Here is a 22,716-nt window from a genome sequence, read left to right as displayed (position 1 = left end):
CTACTTTATAGTTCTACCCCACTACATTTCACACGTTATTTTACTTTTTATACACTGTAAAACACACAATCAATCAAATAAAATTCTGGAAACTCTTTAACCAGATGGGAAAATGTGTATTTTGCCATCACATCACACTGATGCAAAATTCCTCTATTTCCAAGCTACCATACTGTTGCTATTGTCTGCAGTGGCCTTGTATGATACAACTAGTGAGAGATGTATGCTGTTATAAAGCCTATATAAAGCCTATAGTAAAGTCTCTACCCCTATACACTGTAGATGAAATAGGACAAACTAATAGCCTGTGGTTAGCTCGTCGTGGCACTCCTCCTCATTGTAACTGCAATGTGAGAAGCAATGAATTGGCCAATCAGCAGTCCTGTGCATTAGTATGATTGGTTGTTGAGAGCAAGGGCACCTTGGCTTTAAATTACGACACTCTGTCATCATATTTATATACAATGGGGCCTGTAACATTATCTCACCGACTTTATGATCATGTCTTGCTGATGGGTGGCTCTTCTTCTTCCTGTGGCGTGAAGGCAGTGTTGCGTCTTGGGCCGCACTGGGAGGTGCAGGTGCCGTGATGGATCATATGCTCATATTTATGGCCTGGTTTAAATTTGCGTTGACAGTGGCTGTGCACGGAGGAGGAATAAACAACGTCTTGCATACATAGGAAGGTTTTGTTTGAGGTTTGGTATGTGTGCAGATGATTGTAAAATGTCACGGCCATCTTTCTGGACACCACACGCACACATTCCAAGAAATGCATTCATATCCACAAGTTGTCTCTGCAAATGTTTGAAGAGGAGGATGAGGATGAAAATTCATGAAGAACAGATGGGTGCAGGGGGGGACAGGTCTGATTTGAGTAATGCCCATCCAAATTTATTTCCTCAAAATCTGGCGCACTGGAACATCTCTTCAGCTCTACTTCAAATACTGATTTGTGCTGCAGCACCTCTAAAGTGTCCTACACATTTACTGTTGTTAATGAGCGGGAACTCACTGTTTCTATGGTTTCTGATTAGACTGCAAGTGAGTAAGCACGAGATAAGGACTTTAGTGAAGTGAAGACAGTGCGACAGATCACTTTAATAACTCCTGTATGAATGTGCTCTCTCCCTTTCTAGCTCCATGCGATGCAGATGCCTTCTTCTGTCACAGTAACATGTGCATAAACAACTCGCTGGTGTGTAATGGCATGCAGAACTGTGTCTACCCCTGGGACGAGAACCAATGCAAAGGTGAGACGTTACTTTTTAGCACGTTAAGTGACACTAGTAGAGACTTCGTTTGAGTGTTTCAGGAAAACAGAGTGGGTTTGAGTTTAACTGCACTTTCATTATGAGCCTGATACACTCCTACTACTTGTCACTGCTGCTACTGCTATTAGTAGTAATAGATAGCAATAGATATGGCACAGTGGCACTTCTAGTATTTCCTGTCACTACAAGGTCTGCTAATAGAGGTTTTATTAGTGTTGCCTCTGTAACACCAGTAGTCGTGGCATTAAAGGGACAATTTGCTGATTTTCAACCATCTTTGTACCATATAAATGTTGGGAATATGTGTTAATGGTAAATGGACTGCACTTGTATAGAGCTTTCTAGCCTTCCGACCACTCAAAGTGCTTTTACACTACATGTCACATTCACACAGTCACACACTGGTGGCCGAGGCTACCATACAAGATGTCACCTGCTACTCAGTAACCATTCACACACACACTCACACACCGATGGAAAAGCCATCAGGAGCAATTTGGGCTACAGTATCTTGCTCAAGGATACTTCAAGATGTGGACTGGAGTAGCTGGGGATCCAATCACTGATCTTCCGATTAGTGGACGACCCACTGTACCTCCATCTTGCCCGCAGATCTCCCAGCTCAAAGTTTCACATGTCCAGTCGATTTTTTGCTGGCTCTGGGGCTGTTGCTCAAACTACAGACTGTACTTCTTCATTTTTGTACACCTGCCACCAGGGACACACAGAGTATAGAAATGGATTGAGGGAGACAGCCACCTCCATACGCCGATCAAACTGGCAGGCAGTGCTGATCATATAAAAAACAAGATTCTGTCACTGTATTGCCTATTTCTCTCCTAAAATGTCTTCAGAAACAAACTTTAGTGCACTGTTTGGATGTTATTTGAGAACTTATGAACAGGAATTGGATAAAATATGAACCAAGATTCTGTTACTGCGTTGCTGATTTCCAACCTAAAATGTTATTAAAAAAACATTTTAGCTCCCTGTTTTGCGGTAATGTATGATTGTTTGCCACCAGCCGGCGGTCATATTGTTTATTGTATCAAATCGGACAAGCTTGCATTACGTTCTCAGTTTTCTGTGGTCATGTAGCACCAATTTCAGAAGTCTTTGTGTCCATCGTTCCAGCAGTGAAATACCTCTGTAACAGGGGGCACGAATATTAGAAACAGTGGTTCCTAACTGGTGGGTCATGGTCCAAAAGTGGGTCGCGGATCCATTCTGAATGGACTGCAAGTGACTTGAAAACATGTCAGGTTTATAAAAAGACACATTTTGTAAGTGTAAGTGTATAGGACAGCTTACGGCTTAGGGGGGTTGCATACAGCAAAGGGCCCAGGGTTGGCACTGAACCCACAATCGCTGTGGCAAGCGCACAGCATTTGTACATGGGGCACCTGCTTCGTCAGGTAAGCTAGTGGGCGCCACCTGTTGATATGTTTTTACAGTTTAATAATAATATTGTATTTAGGGCTGGGCGATACAGGGAGAAAATCTAAACATCACAATATTTTTTTGCCCAAATACCTCAATATCGATATTACGACAGGGTTCGACTATATATTTCACATTATATTTACACAGTGAGATTCTTTTCAAATAAATGAACATCAATAATGTGGATATAATGACTAAGCAGGTAAAGGCAGATAATAGAACAGCTAGAACAGTCTGGTAAGTTAAGAAAATTACATCACTTTACTGTAACGCAGCCTTTAAAACCAGAAAAAGGTGACACTTATGATATTAGGATATCCATAATCTAAAGCAGTATCTAGTCTCATGTCACGATATTGATATAATATTGATATACGTTTAGAATACCAGATTTAAAAGGCCAGAATTCATCCTCAACTGATCCTGGTCTTTGTCCAGGTCTTGTTTTCATTCTTAGAAGGTGCCCTTATTTTTCCCTGTTTCCATGCCTCAAGCCAGGTCCTGTGTTTTCCATCAATTTCTTCATTTCCTCTGTAGTTTGATCCCTGACTGCACTCTGAATTTTAAAGCCACTCGATCTATACATTGATCCCCAGTGTCTCGCTACTGGCAGCTCCATAATTTATCTGCACCTCTAACTGAGATTTTCTTATTGCGGCGTCTCTGTACAGTGTGTGATGCCATTCCAATAATTAGCTGAGATGTGTGAAGGGGACTCTGGGGATGAGCCAGTTTTTCTCTGCATTATATTGCCAATTAATTAGTCTTCTCTTCCTCGACCTTTCATCGCCCATCACTGTATTCCGAGCACATAAGATGAGATCTATACTGTAGCTCCCCTGAGCTGAGCCCTCTAGCACTGAAACTCCCACGTCAATAAATACAATGTGTTTTTGATGTTCATTAGGCTGTTGTGCTTGGCTTGCAGTTAAGATGTCTTCTAGTTTGTTTTTCCTTCAAACATACACACACATACTGTACACACATAACTCTCTCCACCTGTACACTTTCTCTTCGGGAAACTTCCAGCCGCACGTTACATTTAGATAAGATAGAAAAGCTTCACACAGAGATGCCTGTGTATTCTACATGGACAGCACTGTAAGTCTCTCTTAAGCTGAGCAAATGACAAATTGCATCAATTAATTAAATCCTGCACGGCCTATTCCTCACGCAGACTAAGATACCTTTTCACCCTACAGAGTTTGAAATTGTGTAGCACTCAGCAAGAAGAGGCCATGTTTCTCAGCCTGTTAACTCTGTCTTCCCGCCTTCTCTGCGCTCTAGTAACGCACAGGGCCGCTGCAGTGTCCACATTTGTCCTCATTAGTGTTAAAATGTCAAGTTTTATTCCTTTCTCCTTTACACTTCTGAATGTAACCATTAACTGTCATTGAAACTCGGTGTGCTGTGCTACATGTTCATCCAGCATTTAAATGTCACAGATCTCCCCACCCATTGCCTCCCGACACACTGTTAGTCAGTGCGTCTCTTTGTTTTCGCTCGTGATAAATAGACTATAGCTATGACACCGTGTGATCTTTTGTTCTTTTTATTCATAGCTCATGAAAGTCAAGGCCTCAGTCTTGTACATGATAAGGTCTGTTTGTTAGAGATTTCTTTACATGTGAGCTATGGTATCTCCGTCTCTGAGCTGTTGCTAAGGGAATCTTAATGGCCATTTGCTAAGCCTCACCACCCTTAGTTACTGTTGCTCTGCCTGTCCATCTCTCACATGGCATATGCAGTTGACAGTGAAAATAATGGCAGATAACCTCTCGAAATTCTCAGTAATATTTTTAAATCATGGGCCCTGGAAGACTTTTTTTTATTTTTTCTGGTGACTGTAGATTTTGTCTGTCACTGGCAGATTTTATATCTGTAGCTAGCGGGCTAAGTATGCTAACAATAGCTTTATAATTCAGGTAAAAACAAGTTACAACCTCCGACACTGAAGTGCCAAAAACTGCTTCTTGAAGCTGGATCCAGTCAGTCCCCATGGAGCCCTGTGTTAAAATGCCCGACTTTACGGCAGAAATGAACATGTTTAAAGTCTGGTACAAAAAACAGTTCTGATCTCTAGTTAATTTTAACGTTCACATTTTATCAAGGCTTAAAGTCAAGGGTGGGGCTGCTTTAAAGGGATAGTGCACCCAAAAATGAAAATTCAGCCATTATCTACTCACCCATATGCCGAGGGAGGCTCAGGTGAAGTTTTAGAGTCCTCACATCACTTGCAGATCCCAGGGGAGAGGAGGTAGCAACACAACTCCACCTAATAGAGGCTTACGGCGCCCCAGATTCAAACGTCCAAAAACACATAATTGAAACCACAAAATATCTCCATACTGCTCCACCGTAGTGATCCGAGTGTCCTGAAGCCCCGACATAAAAAGCTGATCAGAAATCTGAATCTGGGGCGCTGTAAGCCTCCATTAAGTGGAGTTGTGTTGCTACCCGCTCTCCCCTTGGATTACCGGAAGTGTTGTGAGGACTCTAAAAATTCACCTGAGCATCCATTGGCATATGGGTGAGTAGGTAATGGCTGAATTTTCATTTTTGGGTGCAATATCCCTTTAAGCAACATGCTTTCTGCCAGGAGTTGTTACAATCTAGGAGTCAGACCCACCCCTCGCTCCTCCACAGCCAGAACCTCTCATCCATACGTGGCCACTCCTGACTCCAAAAAACCAAGATGATGACAGCTAAAATGCCGAACAAAAGGGTAGTTCGTAAACCAATGGGTGATGTCACGATAGCTACGTCCCTTATTTTATACAATCCACGATAAAAAAAAAACCCTGTCTGCGACTGACTTTTTAATGTTTCAAGCTGACTCATCTTAAAGAAGGACTTTGACCCAGGAGACCACTGTTCATGTCCTGCGTGAAAACAAAAGTCAACATATCTGTGTAACATACGTTAGTAACAAACTTACTTATCTTAACCCTCTGGAGTCCACGGACGTGCCAGTGCATCCAAATCACATGACCGATTTAAGATGTTGTAGTGTAGCCTCGCTGAGTCTCCGTTTCAACTTGCGTCAAAAGTGCGAACTTCAGACTATATACCAGTTTAAAATTGTGTTGATAGGCCAAGTAAAACCAGACTTAAGTAATTTACATCATGCTTTTTCCTGAATATTGTCGTCACGTTTGGTGCAGGAAGAAATGGTAAACATGAGCTATTCTAACAAATATGCTGGCAAGCAGAAAAAAAACACGACACCCCCTTTCCTATTGGTGGTGTTTTTTGTGTGATTTTAGGTCCAATGTGTTAATACAGTATGTCAAAATGAAAACATAACTGTAAAGTCACACAGGTGAGGTTGTGCTAAAAAAAAATGACACCAAGCAAGCCAGGTAAACAGTTTTTAATGTGAAATTTAAAGGTACAATCAAAAGTAGTCAAAAACGGCCAATTGTACCCTTGACCCCAAAGGGTTAACCCAAACTATGATCTTTTTTTCTAAACCTAACCAAGGGATTTTGTTAAAATCATATATTCTTTAAACGACGTCAGCCTATAAAGAAGTTAACCTAAATTGGAAGTTTATTTTGAAACAAACGGAAACTGTAAACTTCCTGTGAACGTGTACGTTTATTTTGAAAATATACTATACTTGTCATAGCATGGGTATATAAGGAGAACTGGATACAGCTTTGGGGGGGGTGCCACCTTCATTCCTATGAGAGTTGCTCAGTGGCATGAAGCCAAAAAAGTTCTCAGGTATAACATTACCTGGATCTTCCGTATCAAAGGGACCATGGAGCAGGTGCGGTAAAGACTTTCATGAGCCAAGCAGCTCACTTTAGCCAACTGAGATGCTAACTTCCAATTTAGCCCTCTGCTAATTTGAATGGGGATCAAATGATTTAATCATGTGGCTCTTTTAGAGATTCAAAATGTTGTCAGACTGAACAGATCAAATCCTGATAGTGAAACAAGTCTTTTTGCAGAGTTGTGACGCTCAGTAATATGTATCCACTGATTTACAGATGTCTCTTTCACAATGTAAGTCAATGGGAAAATGTCTTTTTGGGCCACATGGCATCACGTGATGGACCTGGAAGTTATTCCAGGGAGTAATTCTATGGTTTGGCCATGACAGAAATTGGCTTCAAAGCCTGGCAAACATGCTGGGGGCCTGGTGATGGGCGTCAACTGTCCCTGAGCTTCCAAAACTGATGCTAGAGGGGTACCTAGACTGTCATGGTCTGACGTGTAGGACCACTAATCAAGCATCTGTATTTGATGAGCTGGGAGTGAGAATGTGTTGCGGGGACAAATGGTTCGTATGCTCATTAAAGTTCTCTTTCTGTTGTGCTGTCTCTCCGCTGCTGTGCAGAGAAGAGGAAAGCCAACATCCTGGACAACCTGAACAACACAAACGGGACCATAATCGGTGTCACCTGTTGCATCGTCCTCATCCTCCTCATCGTCTCCGTCATCGTCCAGATCAAGCAGCCACGTAAAAAGTACATCCTGCGGCGTGAGGACTTTGACCCCACCATGTTCCAAGAGGTCTTTGAGCCGCCTCACTACGAGCTGTGTACTTTACGGAGTGCCACCACAGCCGCGGCGGCCTCAGCAGACTTAGTCGACCTGGCGGAAGACTTTGAGAACTACCACGCCCTACGCCGTGCCTCCTCGCGCTGCGTCCACGATCACCACTGTGGCTCCTCCTCCAACCCCGGGTCCGCCCACATATCCCAGCTGTCGCTCAGCGGACGAGGAAGCCGCGGGAACTTGAGCGCCCGAGATACAGCGGCCGCCGCTCTGCTCACAGACCTTCCGCAGCCGCCAATGGCAGTGCGGCCCTTGTTGCCGTCCACCGGAAACCGCAGGAGCATCTTGGTCATGAAGCACAGCTACTCGCAAGAGGCAGCGGACAATGGATGCGACCTGGACGACGACCTGGAAGAAGTTCCCACCACCAGCCACCGGCTTTCACGCCACGAAAAGGCAGTACAGCGGTCAGTATCCATAGATTTCTGATGAGGAAAGAACAGCAACCGTAGAGTTAACTATGGGGATGTTTGAAATGTGTGTGGGATACTTAGGCCTACATTTATTTTTGTTTCCCTCTTACTTTGTTCTTCCTCTTCCTCTCATTATTTTTTTTAAGGTTATAATAAGCTTCGTTTTTTTGCATTGACCCTTGTTCTTTCTCCCCTTTCTATCACTTATTTTCACAAAGGGCTAAATTATTGTAGACGAATTTGCCCCCTCTTGCATGCTCATCCTTGAACATGTCAAGCGCCCCCTGCTAGTTCACCCCCAAATGGTGATTTATAGCGTAAACTATTAACTCTACTGTACTTTAAGGTTAATCGGAGCTCTTTAAGCTAACACAGACCTCATTTTAGACAATATTAATTCTGTGATCAGTCCAGTTTTGACTGTTAACACAAGGGCTTGAACCGGTGCCTCATAGAGTCGACTAACTTCATTGACATGAATGCAAATTACTACAAAATATGCATTTCTATTTCTAACTGTGATACTAAAAATATATGACTTATATTCTATATAGAACATTTTGGCATGAAGATTTTTCTAAAAAAGAAAAAGAGTATTTTACTGTGTACTTGCACCTTGACTGCTTGAAAAGTAACTGTATATGTTTACAAAAACACAATGTGAAGGTATCAGAGTACATTTTTTGGAGAGATTACGTTCCTGCATGCACTTTCTATGTGCTCTTTCTTGACTGTTTATTTTTTACAAGTCTGCATGCGAGGCTCCCAGAGACTAGCAACGCACTAATGAAGTTTCATTGCTGTTATGTAGCACATTATGCATTCTGACCTCTATGCAAAAGCAGTTTGATATTAAATGAAAGAGCCGTGACATTTCAGGTTCTGCCTCATTGGCTCTTTGAGCAAACATGAATCAGAGTACAACACAACTAGGGTCTAAGAGACAATCTCAAGGTAAGCACCCTTATCCAACAATCCAAATCTTTATATGTTGTTGTGTAGTCATCATTTGCCCCGTCAGTATATACTTTTATGTATTTTTTTTCTTTTCTGTGATTTTTGCGCGGGTTTATATTTTGTTTTGTTTTTTTATTTGTTCATTTTCACCAAGATGGTTTTCTTGCTTGCAGCCATCTTGCTCTCTTAGTGAGTTTGTTTGAAGTGTTTGTGATGCCCAAGTTTACTGTATGTCCTCCCGAGGACATATTGTATCACTCGGTGGATATTCATTAGCATGGACTTTTTCAATCATCTTTAGTTGAAGCTGTTATCAAGTAATATGTCTAACCTCTGCACTCTTTCTCCCAGTAGGCCCACAGCAGATCAATCATGTAAAGACACAAATCAACATAAAAGCACAAATTTGAAAGCCGACACAATCCCATGTGTTTTCATTAAATTAAATCGGTGGGATTTCTTTTGCACACACTTAAAAAAAGCACATGAAGATCATTCAAATATCTGTCATTTACAAATCTTTACTGATGACACACTTATACAGAATTCCTCTGGAGTTTTGCATGATTTACGTCACTTGTAGTATTTGATTTTGTGTTTGGTTAAATGTGAAGCATAGTATTTATGCCTGTGTGTAACAATTCATGTGTATGCTCCAAGACTGTGCTTCCATGAGGTTGCCATAAGCACTTTGAGAATTTAGATGAATAAATCTGAGATGTTAATAACTGACGAGAGCAACTTCTTTATTGAAAAAGTTACATTTGATACAGCGTTAGACGCTTGCAGCTTTATGCGCGCATATAATGGAGCAGTCACATAAAGTGCTACCCGTTGTTTTGTCTCTTAGTGTGAAAAAAAAATGTGCTGTCCTGTTGTGTGTGTGTCTGCTTATGTTCTACATTATGTTGCATTGTCTCCATCATGTAGACTTCTTGAGAATAGTGCAATCCTGGATCAGTACGAACGGGCGTCACTGACATATGACAAAGCGGAGCGGAGATTTACACCAGCATGATGCTGATGATGATGATGAAGGGACACTTTGACGAAAGGATACTGAATATGTATTCATGTGCAGAGACGAACACAAGGGACTAGACAAACATACTCAATGCTGCAACGCTGTGAACAGCGTCAGCTCTGTACGTACTGTAGTCAATCCAGAATTTTTTTTTGTCTCGCTGGAAAGAAATGGACCTGTAGAATGATCGTGATTACTGATTATTCATTATTAAACTTTAAATTTGGGATGTTAGTCAGAAACATATCTGTCATTGTCATAGATTCCTCGCTGATAACAAAATTAATGTGATCGAACATCTTTAAGTTAATTTTTAAGCATGCATTTTTCAACTGAGTCGCATACATATGATTTTTTTTGTAGCAAATTATAGATGCTTGCAGTTTGTCGAATCTAGAAAGGTTTATTTTATTTGTGAAAATTGGAATTAATTACTAACCTAACTAAAGTGAATATTGTTGGAATAACCAGAAGCAGTTTAATTTGGATAACAATTGGAGGCAGAGTGGTATGGCTTGTGCATGCTTCTTTTGTACCCATCGAAACATTAACATACTAACATTAAAATATGAAAAGCCCCCATCTACTAATACATAAGTCATCAGAAATTAAAAGTAGTGCAAAAAAGCATCTTCAGAATTAGCATTGCATGCTGCTGCTTAGCCGAGTCATTAGGTGAAGAGAACTGTGCAAATGGATGTCACCATTTTCATTTTAACACAAACTCCCTTTTAAATATGCTGACTAACTTTTTGACAGGCTTTTGTTTTCGACAACGATTGTTTTGTTTTTTAGCAAACATATTTACTTCAAGTCTGTTTGTCTTCTAACTCTCTTCTACTGTAGGGGCTTAATGTCTTTGTATTAAAACAGACTTTTATACCAGGGCAAATTGAAAGGATGACAGTTTTTACAGTTACTCAAATTATCTTTCAGGGCTGATTTTACTGATGCTTTGTAAAATAAATAACAATAAAGCTTCACCTTTTTTTCTTTGTTTTATTGCCTTTTGGTCAGCACTTCCTCTGTCCTGTCAGTGTGTCCTCCGACTGTCAGCACACATGTCTCATGCATTTTTAGATGTTGGTTTGTTTGTTGTGGCTGATTTGCTTTAGAGGAAGACCAGATCCAAACCAAAGGGATTTGTTTCACCGAGCAGGACAATAAAACCAGTCCTAGACGGTTCAAATAATCACAGGTATCTGACAGACAAGTTAATTGACTTTTTGTGTTTGTCCTGATGAGATTAACCCCATACGTACTGCAGAAGGGACGGATCAGCCTCATATTCTGATAACACTCACTGTTGGCAGGCTGCTCTTGTAGAAAAACAACCTGCAGGATGAGGAGAGCGAGAATAGTAGATCAGCTGTGAGCACAATGACATAAACAATTCACACAGACTCTCATAGGGCTGGGCGATATGGAGAAAATCAAATATCACAATATCAATATAAAAAGCTTTGAGTATCGATGCTTTTAACAATAGCCTATTTACACAATGGGATTTCTGATGAATCATCGCTAATGTGGATATAATGGCTAATGACTCATTGCAAATTTAGATACATAAATGGACACAGATGGAGCCTTCTGTCCATACTCGTTTTCGGAAAACTTATAGATATGGACAAAGCTTAGCAGTGCTGCCAGAGATCGTGGGGGCAGTGTAGCTTAGTTTAAGCAAGACCCAAGCATAGGACACAGTGAAGACATTGTAAACCGAAAGATTCAGTAATATCGTGGAAAGAATTCTCTGTCCACATGGCGCGATGATTTTAATGGTTTCATACCACGGCTGTCGACAACGCGGCCTCCGTTAAAAGTAGGGCTGTCCTAAATACCAAGCTTCAGTAAAAAAAATATTGATGCTTCGAGGGGTGTGGGGGTGTTCATGAGAGACAAAGACATTTTGAAACAATAGTTTTCAGTCAATGTACTAAAATTAACTTGACAGTTTGCGACTTTGTTAGCACGCAGGTCGCAGTAACATTAGCTGTAATAACATAGACTATAAAAATAATGAACGTAGCTACTGTGATGTCACCCAATTGTTTTGAAGCCTTGAATTCAGCATTATGTCATCGTTTTGTTTTTGGAGCCAGAGGTGAACATATTTGGGCGAGAGGGTGGAGCTGTGGAGGAGCGTCAGGTGTATCTGACTGACAAACCGAGGACACTGTTCACAGAGAGAGACTGTCACTCACTTTATGTAACTTTAAGCCTTAACAAAATGTAAACTGGTGAATTGTATAAAAATTCAACCCTGTACAGTTGTCATGAGTGGGACAATTAGCTATAAACATGTTCATTTCTGTTGTAAAGTTGGGCATTTTTAACATGGGAGTTTACGGGGACTGACTGGCTTCTGGAGCCAGCCTCAAGTGGCCATTCAGGGAACTACAGTTTTTGGCACATCCGTGCTGGCTTCATTTTTAGATCCTAAGGTTGCTGTTTGTATAATGCACATCCTGATTTTGCCAAGTGGTTGTTGTCCTGAGAACAACCTGTTTGTATGATAGCCCTGGGACAACAACTGCCTCAGCCAATTCGCGTTTGTGATGTCATCAAAGAGAGTCCTGATGCCAGTGCCCTGCAAAATACATACAAAATAGCTGAAATATTTACTTTAGTTTACACTAGTCTGCTACTACAGCCATTGAAATATATATTTGCTTTTTAGATTGTTAGTATTTTGCTACCATAGAAATAATCTCACATTAGCACCAGCTGGGGCGCTAGCTGCTTAGTATTAACTCCTTGATCATAACAGAATACAGTAATGTTAACTTTCATTCCTGTTCATTTTAGAAGGGCCACTACAAGAAAATATGTTCTTTGTTTAAACTGTCAAAGGTACAGTGAGTCGTAGATGTTTGTTTCTGGCTGCCAGAGTTAGTCGGCTAGCTGTAACGCTCTAGCATTAGGATGCTAGTTGTTGTCCCAGGGCTATCATTCAAAATGTTGTTGTCAGGACAACAACCACTTGGCAAAATCAGGATGTCACTCAACTTTTTGAGGTTCATCTCAATCGTCAATTTTGAAACTATTCCAGGCACTTAACTTTTTCAACAACTTGCTGGTGTATTTGTCAGCCTGACATGTGGTCAAAGTGTCTCCGGTAACTAGTGCTGGACTACTGGTGACTGATGTTAGATGAGAGCGAGTCAGAGTCACAAAACTATCTCTAAGTTTAAATATCCTTATCTGAGAGTGACTAATAATAATTAATGTTGATGCATAATTAATGAACACAGCATTGGAACTGATTTGGACGTCAATTATCATGGCAGCTTGGAAGAATTTGGGTCAGCCCTACGTAAAAGGTACATTATTATGACCTCCTCCACTGTTGTGTTTGTTGTTGTCAGAAACTTTTCACTCTGCCTTCTAGTGCCATCTGTTGGATGTGTCTATCCAACATAAAGGAAGTACACCGATCAGCCAAAACATTAAAACCACTGACAGGTGAAGTGAATAATTTTAATTATTTTGTTCCAATGCATTTTTCTGCTGGGAAACCTTTGGTTCTGGCAATCATGTGGATACCACCTGACATGTTCCACCCACTCAAACACTGTTGCAGACCAAGTACCCTCCCTCATGGCAATAGTACTCCCCAATGGCAGTAACCCCCCAGCAGAAAAAAGCAGCATGCCACACTGCATAAACTGTTTGGAAATGGCCTGTGGAGTGTGACAAAAAGCTCAAGGTGTCGACTTCTAAATTACCCAGGTCCCAGTTTGCTCAGGGATTCTTGTGATGTGCTGGTACCCCAGATGTACCCCTAATCCAAGGTGGGGCCTCTTAGGATCTCTCGGAGTGTCCTGCGGTGTCTGGAAGCAGTGCGTTGTGAGGTGGGTTAACCGCCACATATGCTCATTCAGATTAGGATCTGGGGAATTTGGAGGCCAGATTGACACTTTGAGGTCTTTGTCACATTCCTTGGGTCATTCCTGAGCGAGGTTTGCAGTGTGGCATGGTACATTATCCTGCTGGGGGGCCACTGCCATTGGGGAGTACTATTGCCATGAGGGGGGGTACTTGGTCTGCAATGGTGTTTGAGTGGGTGGAACATGTCAGGTGGTATCTACACGAACGCCAGAACCAAAGGTTTCCCAGCAGAGCAATGCACTGGAACAAAATAATCAAAGTGGTTTTAATGTTTTGGCTGATCTGTGTATGTGGGCGGTGACGGTCACAATGTTTGAAATGAACATCTCTATTTTCGTACGTAAAGGGGGTATAAATTAGCTTCAAATGGGTAAAGGCAAATAATAAAACAGCTAGAATACTGTAGTAGGGAAATCACATCACTTCACTATGATGCAGCCCTTAAAACCAAGAAAAGACGACACTCATGATATTAAAACCAAAATCTAAGACGATACCTAGTCTCATATCACTATATCAATATATTGCCCAGCCCTACTCGCATATGACGTCTTTTTTATTACGCTGTGTTTTCTTCTTAATATGTCAATTTTTTATGGTATTTACCATCTACATGTATGTGTATGTTATTTTCTGTATTCACTTTCATGTATGTATTATTTACATCATGCCCCAATCTCCTTTTCCTCCACAGACACATACACAGACTCATATCTCTGCACATACTGAATAAAATATGTTTCTTTTCTATACATACACTGCGCTCATGTTTGTGTGTTGTCTCTCTGTTGTTTTTCAGTTGTGCTGACACTTCTGTTGTAGACATTTCAAAACAGCTCACACAAATACTCACCTCTTCCTCTTTCTTCCTTATGCTTTCTCTCTTGAACATACACACTTAAACACACACAAAGTCACAAACTCATCTGCCAGTTTACAGATGGAGGCAGACACCTCAGTAATTAAGTAAGCCTGAACCAATTCGGTCGCAGGCAGCCCAGGCAGCAGATGAGAAAAGTGTAGGGCCCAGAAGAGACTTAAAGTAATAGTGTTTTCATTTCTCTGCAGATACATCAGACAGATGCATCAATCCTCTGCATCTTGCCAAGTTTGACAGCATTCGGAGCTAAGGTTTCTCTCCCTTGCATCTTGAGTGAACTGTTGCCCTGAGCAACTTTACCAATGTAGAGTGTTGTGATGAGAAAAATTTAAAGAAAAAAAAAAGGTTTGTGGTGTACGCAAGTTTTTCTTCTTTGCTTTGGGACCGCAGAGATGCATTTTCCCCTATACCTGTGCTCCTCACGTGGCCGGGATTGACGAGCCATGGAACACTGATAATTTCAGACACGGGACTGAAACGATGGTTTTTGAGAAATAGAGTACCTTTAATGTAAAGTTGTTCTTGGAGAAAAGAAAAAAATACTGAATCAGGTTTTTTAAATCATTTTCATGTAACCATCAAAATATGAAATTGCATATTTCCGCTGCTGATTTCACATTATATTTCTTACTTTGATGTCATTTCTTTACAGTAGAGTATCAGGTTGTTTTTATATCAAATCGAGAACAGGAAGCCTTGTTGAGAGGACGGAAGCACTGAATGTTTGAGATAATGTGATGCTAAACTTCATAAATGGGTGCATATACATGATTCTACTGACCCATTAACTAATGTTTATTTACTCCCACCTTTACTGATGTCCAAACATTATTTACTGACGTTCTCTTTGTCAAACTTCTTTGCATTGTGGTGTTTTTTTTTAACCCGTTTGCATATTTATTTATTAACAGAAAATGCTGGACAGAATGTTTTCAATAAACTAATGTTTACTGATTTTATTGTGAGGTATTTTGTCAGTAACATCTAATTTTCTGTTCTACACTCAGGGCCATTGTGGATCCTAATGAGGTACTCATAATTTCTTCTGGGAATTTGTAGGTGTTAACAACTTGGGAGGATTTATATTAAACAATATCAACAATTGAAAAACACAAGGTGGATATTGTATCTGCTGATTCCTGTATTTTTAGACTGAGAGTAGACTTGATTAAGTACAGGCTACTTCATATGCAAATATAACCACATAGGCCAGCAAACAAATAACTAAAAGGGTTTAATATTACCTCCCCAGAATCCCTAGCACCAAGGCTCCCTATTTAATTTGCTATAAATATAACTGCTAGTTGGTAGAGACCAAAGACAGAGCTAAAATGACAGTGGTTATTGGCTTTACATTCATCGGGTGAACATGACTTCCTTTTCTGCTGGTTGCAGTGGCGACCAGCTGATGTGCTTAGACTAATACCGGTGAAATTAACATTTTAAGTTCCACAACAATCCTGTTTAAATGTATGTGTTTCCATTGTCTGCATGTTAGGCAAGTCATTGTTCTTCAGATAGGCTGGCTGTCCTTTTCCTTAATAAGACAAATTTAGGCTACGGCTTTAATTTAAAAGAGTGTATAGATTTTAAGGAACAAAATATTAACTGGGAACAAGCCTTCTCAAGTTTAAGATTGACTCAGGGTACCCATAGAACCCATTTTCACTCAGGTATATTGAGGTGAGTTCAAGGGACCCCTTTGAAAATGGCCATGCCAGTTATCCCTTGCTAAATTTCGCCTAACTTTGGATCATTATTTAGCCCCTTTTCCGACAAGCTATGCTGTCAAGGTTGGTACCAATGGATGTCACAGGTTGTCTAGTTTCATAAGATATAACTACCTTTTTGCCTAGTTTAAAATATGAGCATGCCACACACTCTTAAGGTTCTAACACCAAGCCAACGGTTGGCCATCAGTCAATGTTGGGCTGCCAGTGAGCATCTGTCGCCCTGGTCGGTGTGGTGTGTCCCATACCGCCGCCCGTTGACAGTCCCCATCTTTTTTTTTTTTTTTTTTTTTTTTTTTTTATTGGCCGATTCAGCATGTTGAATTGGCAACAGCGGAGTCCGTCTGTGAATGTAATCACTCTGATTGGCAGTTCAGCTCAGTGCACACGAAGAGAAAGGAAGTGAGGCAAGTAAACAAACAGCTAAAGTCAAGAGGGAGTGAGACCAAAACAAACTTGTTACACAAGGTGAGATTATTTTTTTCTTTAGCCATTGAGCTCTTTAGTAGAAACATTTCGTGTTGGTTTTGTTGGGAATAGAATGATTTTATGTGTTTTACTATAAGTTGTGTTTCACTATATAAGTTTTAGATGTGTGAACAATGAGAATACTGAGATGATTTCAGCTGATCTGAATGTGTTTGCTTTGCAGAAGTGGAGAAGTACAGGAGAGGAAGAGACATGAAGTCTGAGGAGCACATACCGCAATGCTTAGATAATTAGTTTCATATATGGTAAAAAGAATAGAAAGTGATATACAGATAGTAAGGTACAGCACGTGTAAGGAGTTGTGTTGTTCTCTTGTCTTTCAAAACAGGAACCATGCCCCCACCGCCAGCGGGAAGGAGTCAGATTAACACGAGGCAGGGGCGTGGTGTGGTGAAGGAGGAAGTGGAACTGCCAATGAGAAGAGGACAATGCCTTGCGTGCACAATGACACTCTGTTACGCTCAAATATACTGGGACAGGGAAAGGACAGGAGGTCAGACTTCGTGAACTGACACACCTTTGTTGTTCGTCAGGGACGTGAAGTTGAGACCCAGAGCTCTGTAATTTTATTCCTTTACTGCTTAATAAACTACATTAACTGAGACCGAATATCTTCTCCTATTGCTTCATTAAAGACCACGCAGGACTGAGCTCACACATAGCACATTGGAGAGTAGGATGAGACTCTTAGTCCAACAGTTTGTATTATTGTTCACTGGTACACGATAAATATGCTTTAATCTTTCAACATCAGATTGTGTTGTTAATATGCTAACTGGCTAACTAGCGTCGAGATGGTCTTCTGGTTTTCCTTTTTGAAAGACAAATACAGACTACTGTTGTCTGCTGGTGTAGAGTTAAATTCACCCACGCAGGCACAGAAGGTGCCAGTTGGCCATCGGCCATATAGTCTTTGCGGTGTGTTCATGTGCAACTTTTCGGCCAAGACACAGGACGACATGAGGTGATGCAGCAGTCAGCTTTCGTTGCTGCTAATTTGAAGTCGGTTTGGTGTGTCTGGGGCTTTGAAGACAGTAATGTAACTCTCCAGTTTCACTACAGGGTGCTGGTAAGGGGGCCAGTAATTGTTTTTTGGTGGCCATGGCCCCCTTGGGCTTCCCCTTGCAGGCGCCACTGACTGGTTGTGAAAAGAGACATGCTTAAAATGTGATATTCTGTCAGTGTTGTTTTCAAATTGAAACAATATCATTGTGTTTGTAAAAAAAATATGTGAGTTTTTATATATTTCGCCATTTTAATGTTACTAACACCCATTCATAATACCATGAGTGTGTTTTTACCTATTATTGTGTTAACCGTTTTCTGTCAGGGGATTATTAGAAAAACTCACTTTCCCATGAACCCTGTGGAGTGTGACGACATAAGTATGCGCCTCAGGAATACATACACAAATCACGACTGGCTCGAGACAGTCCACCCCTGTAGCACAGTATGTCCAAGTAGTTTAGTCAGTGTTGTAAGTTGTATATGTCATTTTATATTATTCCAGCCCGCGGTAGGTTACTGTATGTTAGTTTTAACAGCTGTAGCTAGCTGTTAGCGTGCTAAAGAACGTGCTAACTCGGCTTGCTGGCTAACGTTAGCACTGCGCAGGTGACTAGAGTTTAAGCTAACTGACTGACAGAGGACACAGTCATGGCTTACACGCAGATACTGAAAGCTCTGCACCGGAGTCTAAAACAAACAGCGACACAGTACTGTGTGCAGCAATGCAAGCTCACTCAGGTCAGTGTGCTGGTCCACACACAGAGGACAGTGTCAACAGTGTCGAGACTGACCTTCCACAGAAGAGCCGAGGCTCCTTCGTGTGTCACACCAGGACTGAGCTGCTTCATCCAGGCTCACAGGCTGAGGGGGATTTCTCTGGACTCTACGGCCAGAAGTCAAAGCAGCCCCGAGGACAGAGACAGGTCGGTGTCCAGGTACCAGAGTGGGAGCCTAAAGCCTTCAGCTGCACAGAAAGGTAAGAGAAACACTGACATACACATGAGTCGTGTCCTCTCCTGTGTACTCTCATTACAGTGCATAACATAACTGAGGAAGCATGATAGTTTTTTATTACTCGCTTTTATGGACTGACAGAACGTGTTTCATTGACAGACTCACTTACTATAATGATTGAGTCTATAAATAGTACATGAATCAAGACAAGTCATCATCTCAAGTGTCCAGAGTCCAATGCAATCAGGCTCCACAGCCAGATAAAGGACTATTTATTTATTTATTTATTTATTTATTTACTGAATAAAGTAAGTACTTGTGAAATATCCACACATGATACATGCAATAATATAAATTCTGCCATTCAGCCTGCCTATTTATTATATATTTCTTTTAGTTTTTACTGCTTACAATCATCACTCAGGTGCAATATCAGCATATGCTAAACTGTGCAATATCTACACTATAAAGTCGAAAGGCTGCTGTGAAACTGCGCCTACCCAGGCCAACAAAAAGTTTATCTTGGGTGCAATGGCACAGTGGACAACCATGAAAGGAAGGCAGAGGAGATACCCGCACAGCAATGCAACTGGGCTGGTTAGCTACAAAAAGGATCACAGGTTGAGACAATGCAAACAGTGTCAATTTATTTAGGACATTAGTGCACAAAAAAACGAATAAAGGATTATCTTATCTTATCTGATCTGATCCCTGTTTTTGTGAGGCTGTAACCATCAAATGTTTGGTAATCCTACCTGATCAAGTACCACACTGTCGGTTACACTAATAATTTCCACCCTCTATATCTTCCAGTGAAAGATGCCGGCAGAGACTTCACCTACTTGATAGTTATACTTGTCGGGCTTGGAGTGACAGGTGACTACAACCTTAAGATTTCAAGCAGATTTATCCTCTTGTTTCAAGTCAGATAATGGAAACGGGCACTAATATGTGTCGTTCTGTGTGTGTGTGTTTCAGGTGGGCTGTTATACGTGGTGTTTCAGGAGCTGTTTTCTTCCTCGAGTCCAAATAAAGTCTATGGCAAAGCCTTCAACAAGGTCAAGTTAGACCCAGAGGTAAGAATGAGGCCAAACAGTATCTTTCCTCCTATAACCTCATGGCAACATCTCCTCTGACAGTACATGAGTTACACTGAATGTATGAATGTATTGTGACAGTCATTGTATTGTATATTACTTAATCTACATTGAGTTCAGTGCAAAGCTTGATGTTGTCTCCTGTTGAAAAGTAAATCAAAAAAACATTTTGTTAATTAAAAATGTAGGTAATTGGTGCATTTGGGGAGCCAATCAAGTGCTATGGGGAGGTTACCCGTCGAGGAAGGAGGCAGCATATCAGGTGGGAATATTGAACTGTTGATTATCCGAACACGAGGTAATGAATAATATGCACATCTCTGTCTAGAGTCTAGAGTTTTAAATAGATGGCGTTATGAGGTGTTAGAGTATTTTTATCCTGTTAACTGTGATTGTGTGTTTCCACCTCAGTCATCTGGAGTACCTGAAGGACGGACTGAAGCACATGAGACTTAAGTTTTACATTGAAGGCTCTGAGCCCGGCCTCAAAGGAACTGTACACTCAGAGTCAAAAGAGGTTGGTGTTTTCCTTGTTAAAATGCAGTTTGTGAAATGGATGTGATGTGACATACCAAAACAGTACTATTCATATTTAGCTGTGGCAGTATTTAAATTGGCTAATGCCTGGTTCACACTACACAACATTTTTATCTGTTCTGACAGTCATTATGTCAGATTAGGCGATTGTGGAGTGGAGTCATAAAATCAGGCCATGACTTGGCTGACAGACATGACAGACTTCTCGATGGTCCACACCAATCATCCCTGGTTGTCTTTCACGACATGTGTGATGTCAACGGGTTATTCTTGTCCTATTTTTATTACTTTTACTATTGTTTCAGTCACTGTGTCTGTTCATGTGCCAGCTGAAATGTTGTAAATAACGACCCATTTACAGTGTAGTCTGTTTCAAATGAAGCTGGTAGTAAAAGCCACTATTTTTTAATTTTCTTACTTTATGTCCGTCTCCATTATGAAGAAATAACATTGTTTGCTAGCTTGATGCTAAAGGCAGTACTCACCAGGTTGCTAAAGTGCCTCTGCTGTTTCACACCATCATTTTGCCTTTTGTACGCTGTGTGGTAGCATCCCTAGAGGAAATGTCAAAAACCCTGGGGTGCTGTTGCCGTACAGTTGTCCACAGCAGCAGATCGCTCTGTGTTCCCATCGGTCGAAGTGACGGCTGTGACGGGAGCAGTCGTGAACAACAAAAAGAAAATCAAACATGCTAGACCTTCTGTCGGGACGTCGTGAGGCGTCCCAGACGTGGTGTCGGTTGTCATCTACTATGACACGCTACACAAGATGAAACGATAATCACGTACGACACTCTTTGTCGTTCACGATCCGAGCCGACACCATATGACGTTGCGTCGTGTGGTGTTGATGTAGTGTGAACCCAGCATTAGTAATTTCACATGACAGCAGAAAGAAAATAAATGTACAGAGGTGATCATTAAACTGTTATTTTTATTTTTTATTTTTTTTATTTTTTACAGAAATCCACCAAATTAAGATACTGATTTAATTTGTTGTTATTTCACAGAATCCTGAAACTGGAAAATATGAGTTTCGCTACATATTTGTGGAAATGGACACCTACCCAAGACGAACCATCATTGTGGAAGATAACCGATAAGAAATGACTCAGGAGTATATCTTCTCTGGAAAATCATTGTGAAAATGAGACGTGTGTTTGTGTCACTGGACAAATAGCTGCCAATTTACTGTAAATATAAGTTTAATTTACTATAAAAAGCTGTTATGTTCAACATCAACAGTTTGGGCTGTTTTAAACTTGGCCGCAACAACAGAGCAACGGGTGAAAAGCTTTGCAGAGTACAGGTTCTTGCACAGAAAATAATCATTGACTCTTATGTGTTATTGTTTTATAAATAATACACATGTGCTACAAGTCGTTTTTTAAATGAAATACCACAGGATGGACTACATTTTTGAATAAACTGCAATCAGAGATGCTTAAGTTGTAATAAAAAATGTTTGTACATGAACAGACATGCAGTAAAATACAGTACGGTTGTTTTATTTCTTATTTCATTTCTATTTTGTGTTATTTTAACACAATGTTCACCCTTATTAGGTCATTGTGTAAATTACTATGTAAAGTCTGTCATTTGAAAGACCTTGAAAATGTTGCAGGGTCCTTTTGTTCTGCTTAGAGCCAAGCTCACTCAGTCACTTTCTGTGTATTTTGAAAGGTCTGTTTTCCTTTTAAATTTCCATATTTATTTTTAGTCTTTGTTTACTGCATACTTCTGTATTTGGTTATCTTTTAGATTGCATTATGAGACAATGGCCACTAGATGGAGGCAAAGAGTGGAGAGATAGCAACAACCTGATATGACCTTTTAGATTATTTCATAATTTCTCATCTATTTACATTGTTTATGTGTTTGAGTTGGTATTTTGCATAGTTTTTCAACACATTTTTTAATGTACTCAGAGCTTGAAAAGTCGATAATAATTGAACATCTGATTTTAAATAATGAACAATTAGGTTACTCTTGACATTATTCAACTTCTTATTGTGTTTTTTGACGCGATGATACACATATATAGTGTGAAGACATCATTTATGACAATGATCTGTATTTGGTTTCATTTTTACTCCTTTGACATGCAAGCATGTGCTGCCTTCAATGACCCTCGGAATTTCCTGATTTATGAAGGACTTTTATGAAATACCACAGCAATAACCGAGGAATATCACTTTTTAATCGCTTTTTTTGTGATAACGCTGTTGCTGACACGTCATAAGTATTTTGAATCATTTGATAAATGTACTGTTTGTGGTACTTCTAGCGGCTATACATTTTTTTAAACAACTGTGAACCTACCTGAGATGAACTTTCTCATTTCCGCTATCCTTTGGCAGAACAAAGTAGCTCCGGTGACAACGGTGACAAAACAATTGGGAAATACATTTTAAGACGGCAACAACAACACTTCACCATCAACACGAA

The 22,716-nt window shown here is 40.5% G+C and overlaps 2 protein-coding genes and 1 long non-coding RNA gene across 7 annotated transcripts in view; 2 read left to right on the top strand and 1 right to left on the bottom strand.

The window, feature by feature from the left end:
- Positions 1-17,277, top strand: part of neto1l (neuropilin (NRP) and tolloid (TLL)-like 1, like) — a 121,689-nt gene extending 104,412 nt beyond the window's left edge. Inside the window, exons 9-12 of one of the 5 annotated variants that reach the window (XM_033639094.2) lie at positions 1,140-1,253; positions 7,066-7,693; positions 8,579-8,653; positions 14,643-17,277. In XM_033639094.2, coding sequence (XP_033494985.2) covers positions 1,140-1,253; positions 7,066-7,693; positions 8,579-8,639 — 803 coding nt within the window. In that variant the 3' untranslated portion in view covers positions 8,640-8,653; positions 14,643-17,277. Of the gene's footprint in view, positions 1-1,139; positions 1,254-7,065; positions 7,694-8,578; positions 10,851-14,642 lie in introns of those variants that run through there. The other 4 variants (XM_033639093.2, XM_033639095.2, XM_033639091.2 and 1 more) reach the window with 4 other exon arrangements.
- On the bottom strand, positions 7,572-22,712 carry LOC144458985 (uncharacterized). The gene is made up of 3 exons (XR_013488304.1): positions 22,591-22,712; positions 10,943-11,015; positions 7,572-7,711 (listed from the first exon to the last, which is right to left on the bottom strand). It is a non-coding gene; the product is annotated as an uncharacterized LOC144458985 (long non-coding RNA).
- timm21 (translocase of inner mitochondrial membrane 21) lies at positions 18,060-21,762 on the top strand. Its single transcript, XM_033638932.2, has 6 exons — positions 18,060-18,657; positions 19,449-19,511; positions 19,614-19,711; positions 19,921-19,994; positions 20,144-20,249; positions 21,279-21,762. Exons 1-6 carry the CDS (start codon positions 18,330-18,332, stop codon positions 21,369-21,371), a joined length of 762 nt encoding a protein of 253 aa, XP_033494823.2. The 5' UTR covers positions 18,060-18,329; the 3' UTR covers positions 21,372-21,762.
- Positions 22,713-22,716: the final 4 nt, after the last annotated feature.

This window comes from Epinephelus lanceolatus, chromosome 20 (assembly GCF_041903045.1).
Source record: "Epinephelus lanceolatus isolate andai-2023 chromosome 20, ASM4190304v1, whole genome shotgun sequence".
NCBI classification, from domain to species: domain Eukaryota; kingdom Metazoa; phylum Chordata; class Actinopteri; order Perciformes; family Serranidae; genus Epinephelus; species Epinephelus lanceolatus.
This window is presented reverse-complemented; position numbering and strand designations above follow the sequence as displayed.

Excerpts from the sequence above, each read along its gene's own strand:
- timm21 (XM_033638932.2), top strand. The coding sequence starts at position 18,330 with ATGGCTTACACGCAGATACTGAAAGCTCTGCACCGGAGTCTAAAACAA. Across the intron at positions 19,512-19,613 it reads TGTCGGGCTTGGAGTGACAG|GTGGGCTGTTATACGTGGTG; the intron begins GTGACTACAACC and ends TGTGTGTTTCAG. Across the intron at positions 20,250-21,278 it reads TACACTCAGAGTCAAAAGAG|AATCCTGAAACTGGAAAATA; the intron begins GTTGGTGTTTTC and ends GTTATTTCACAG.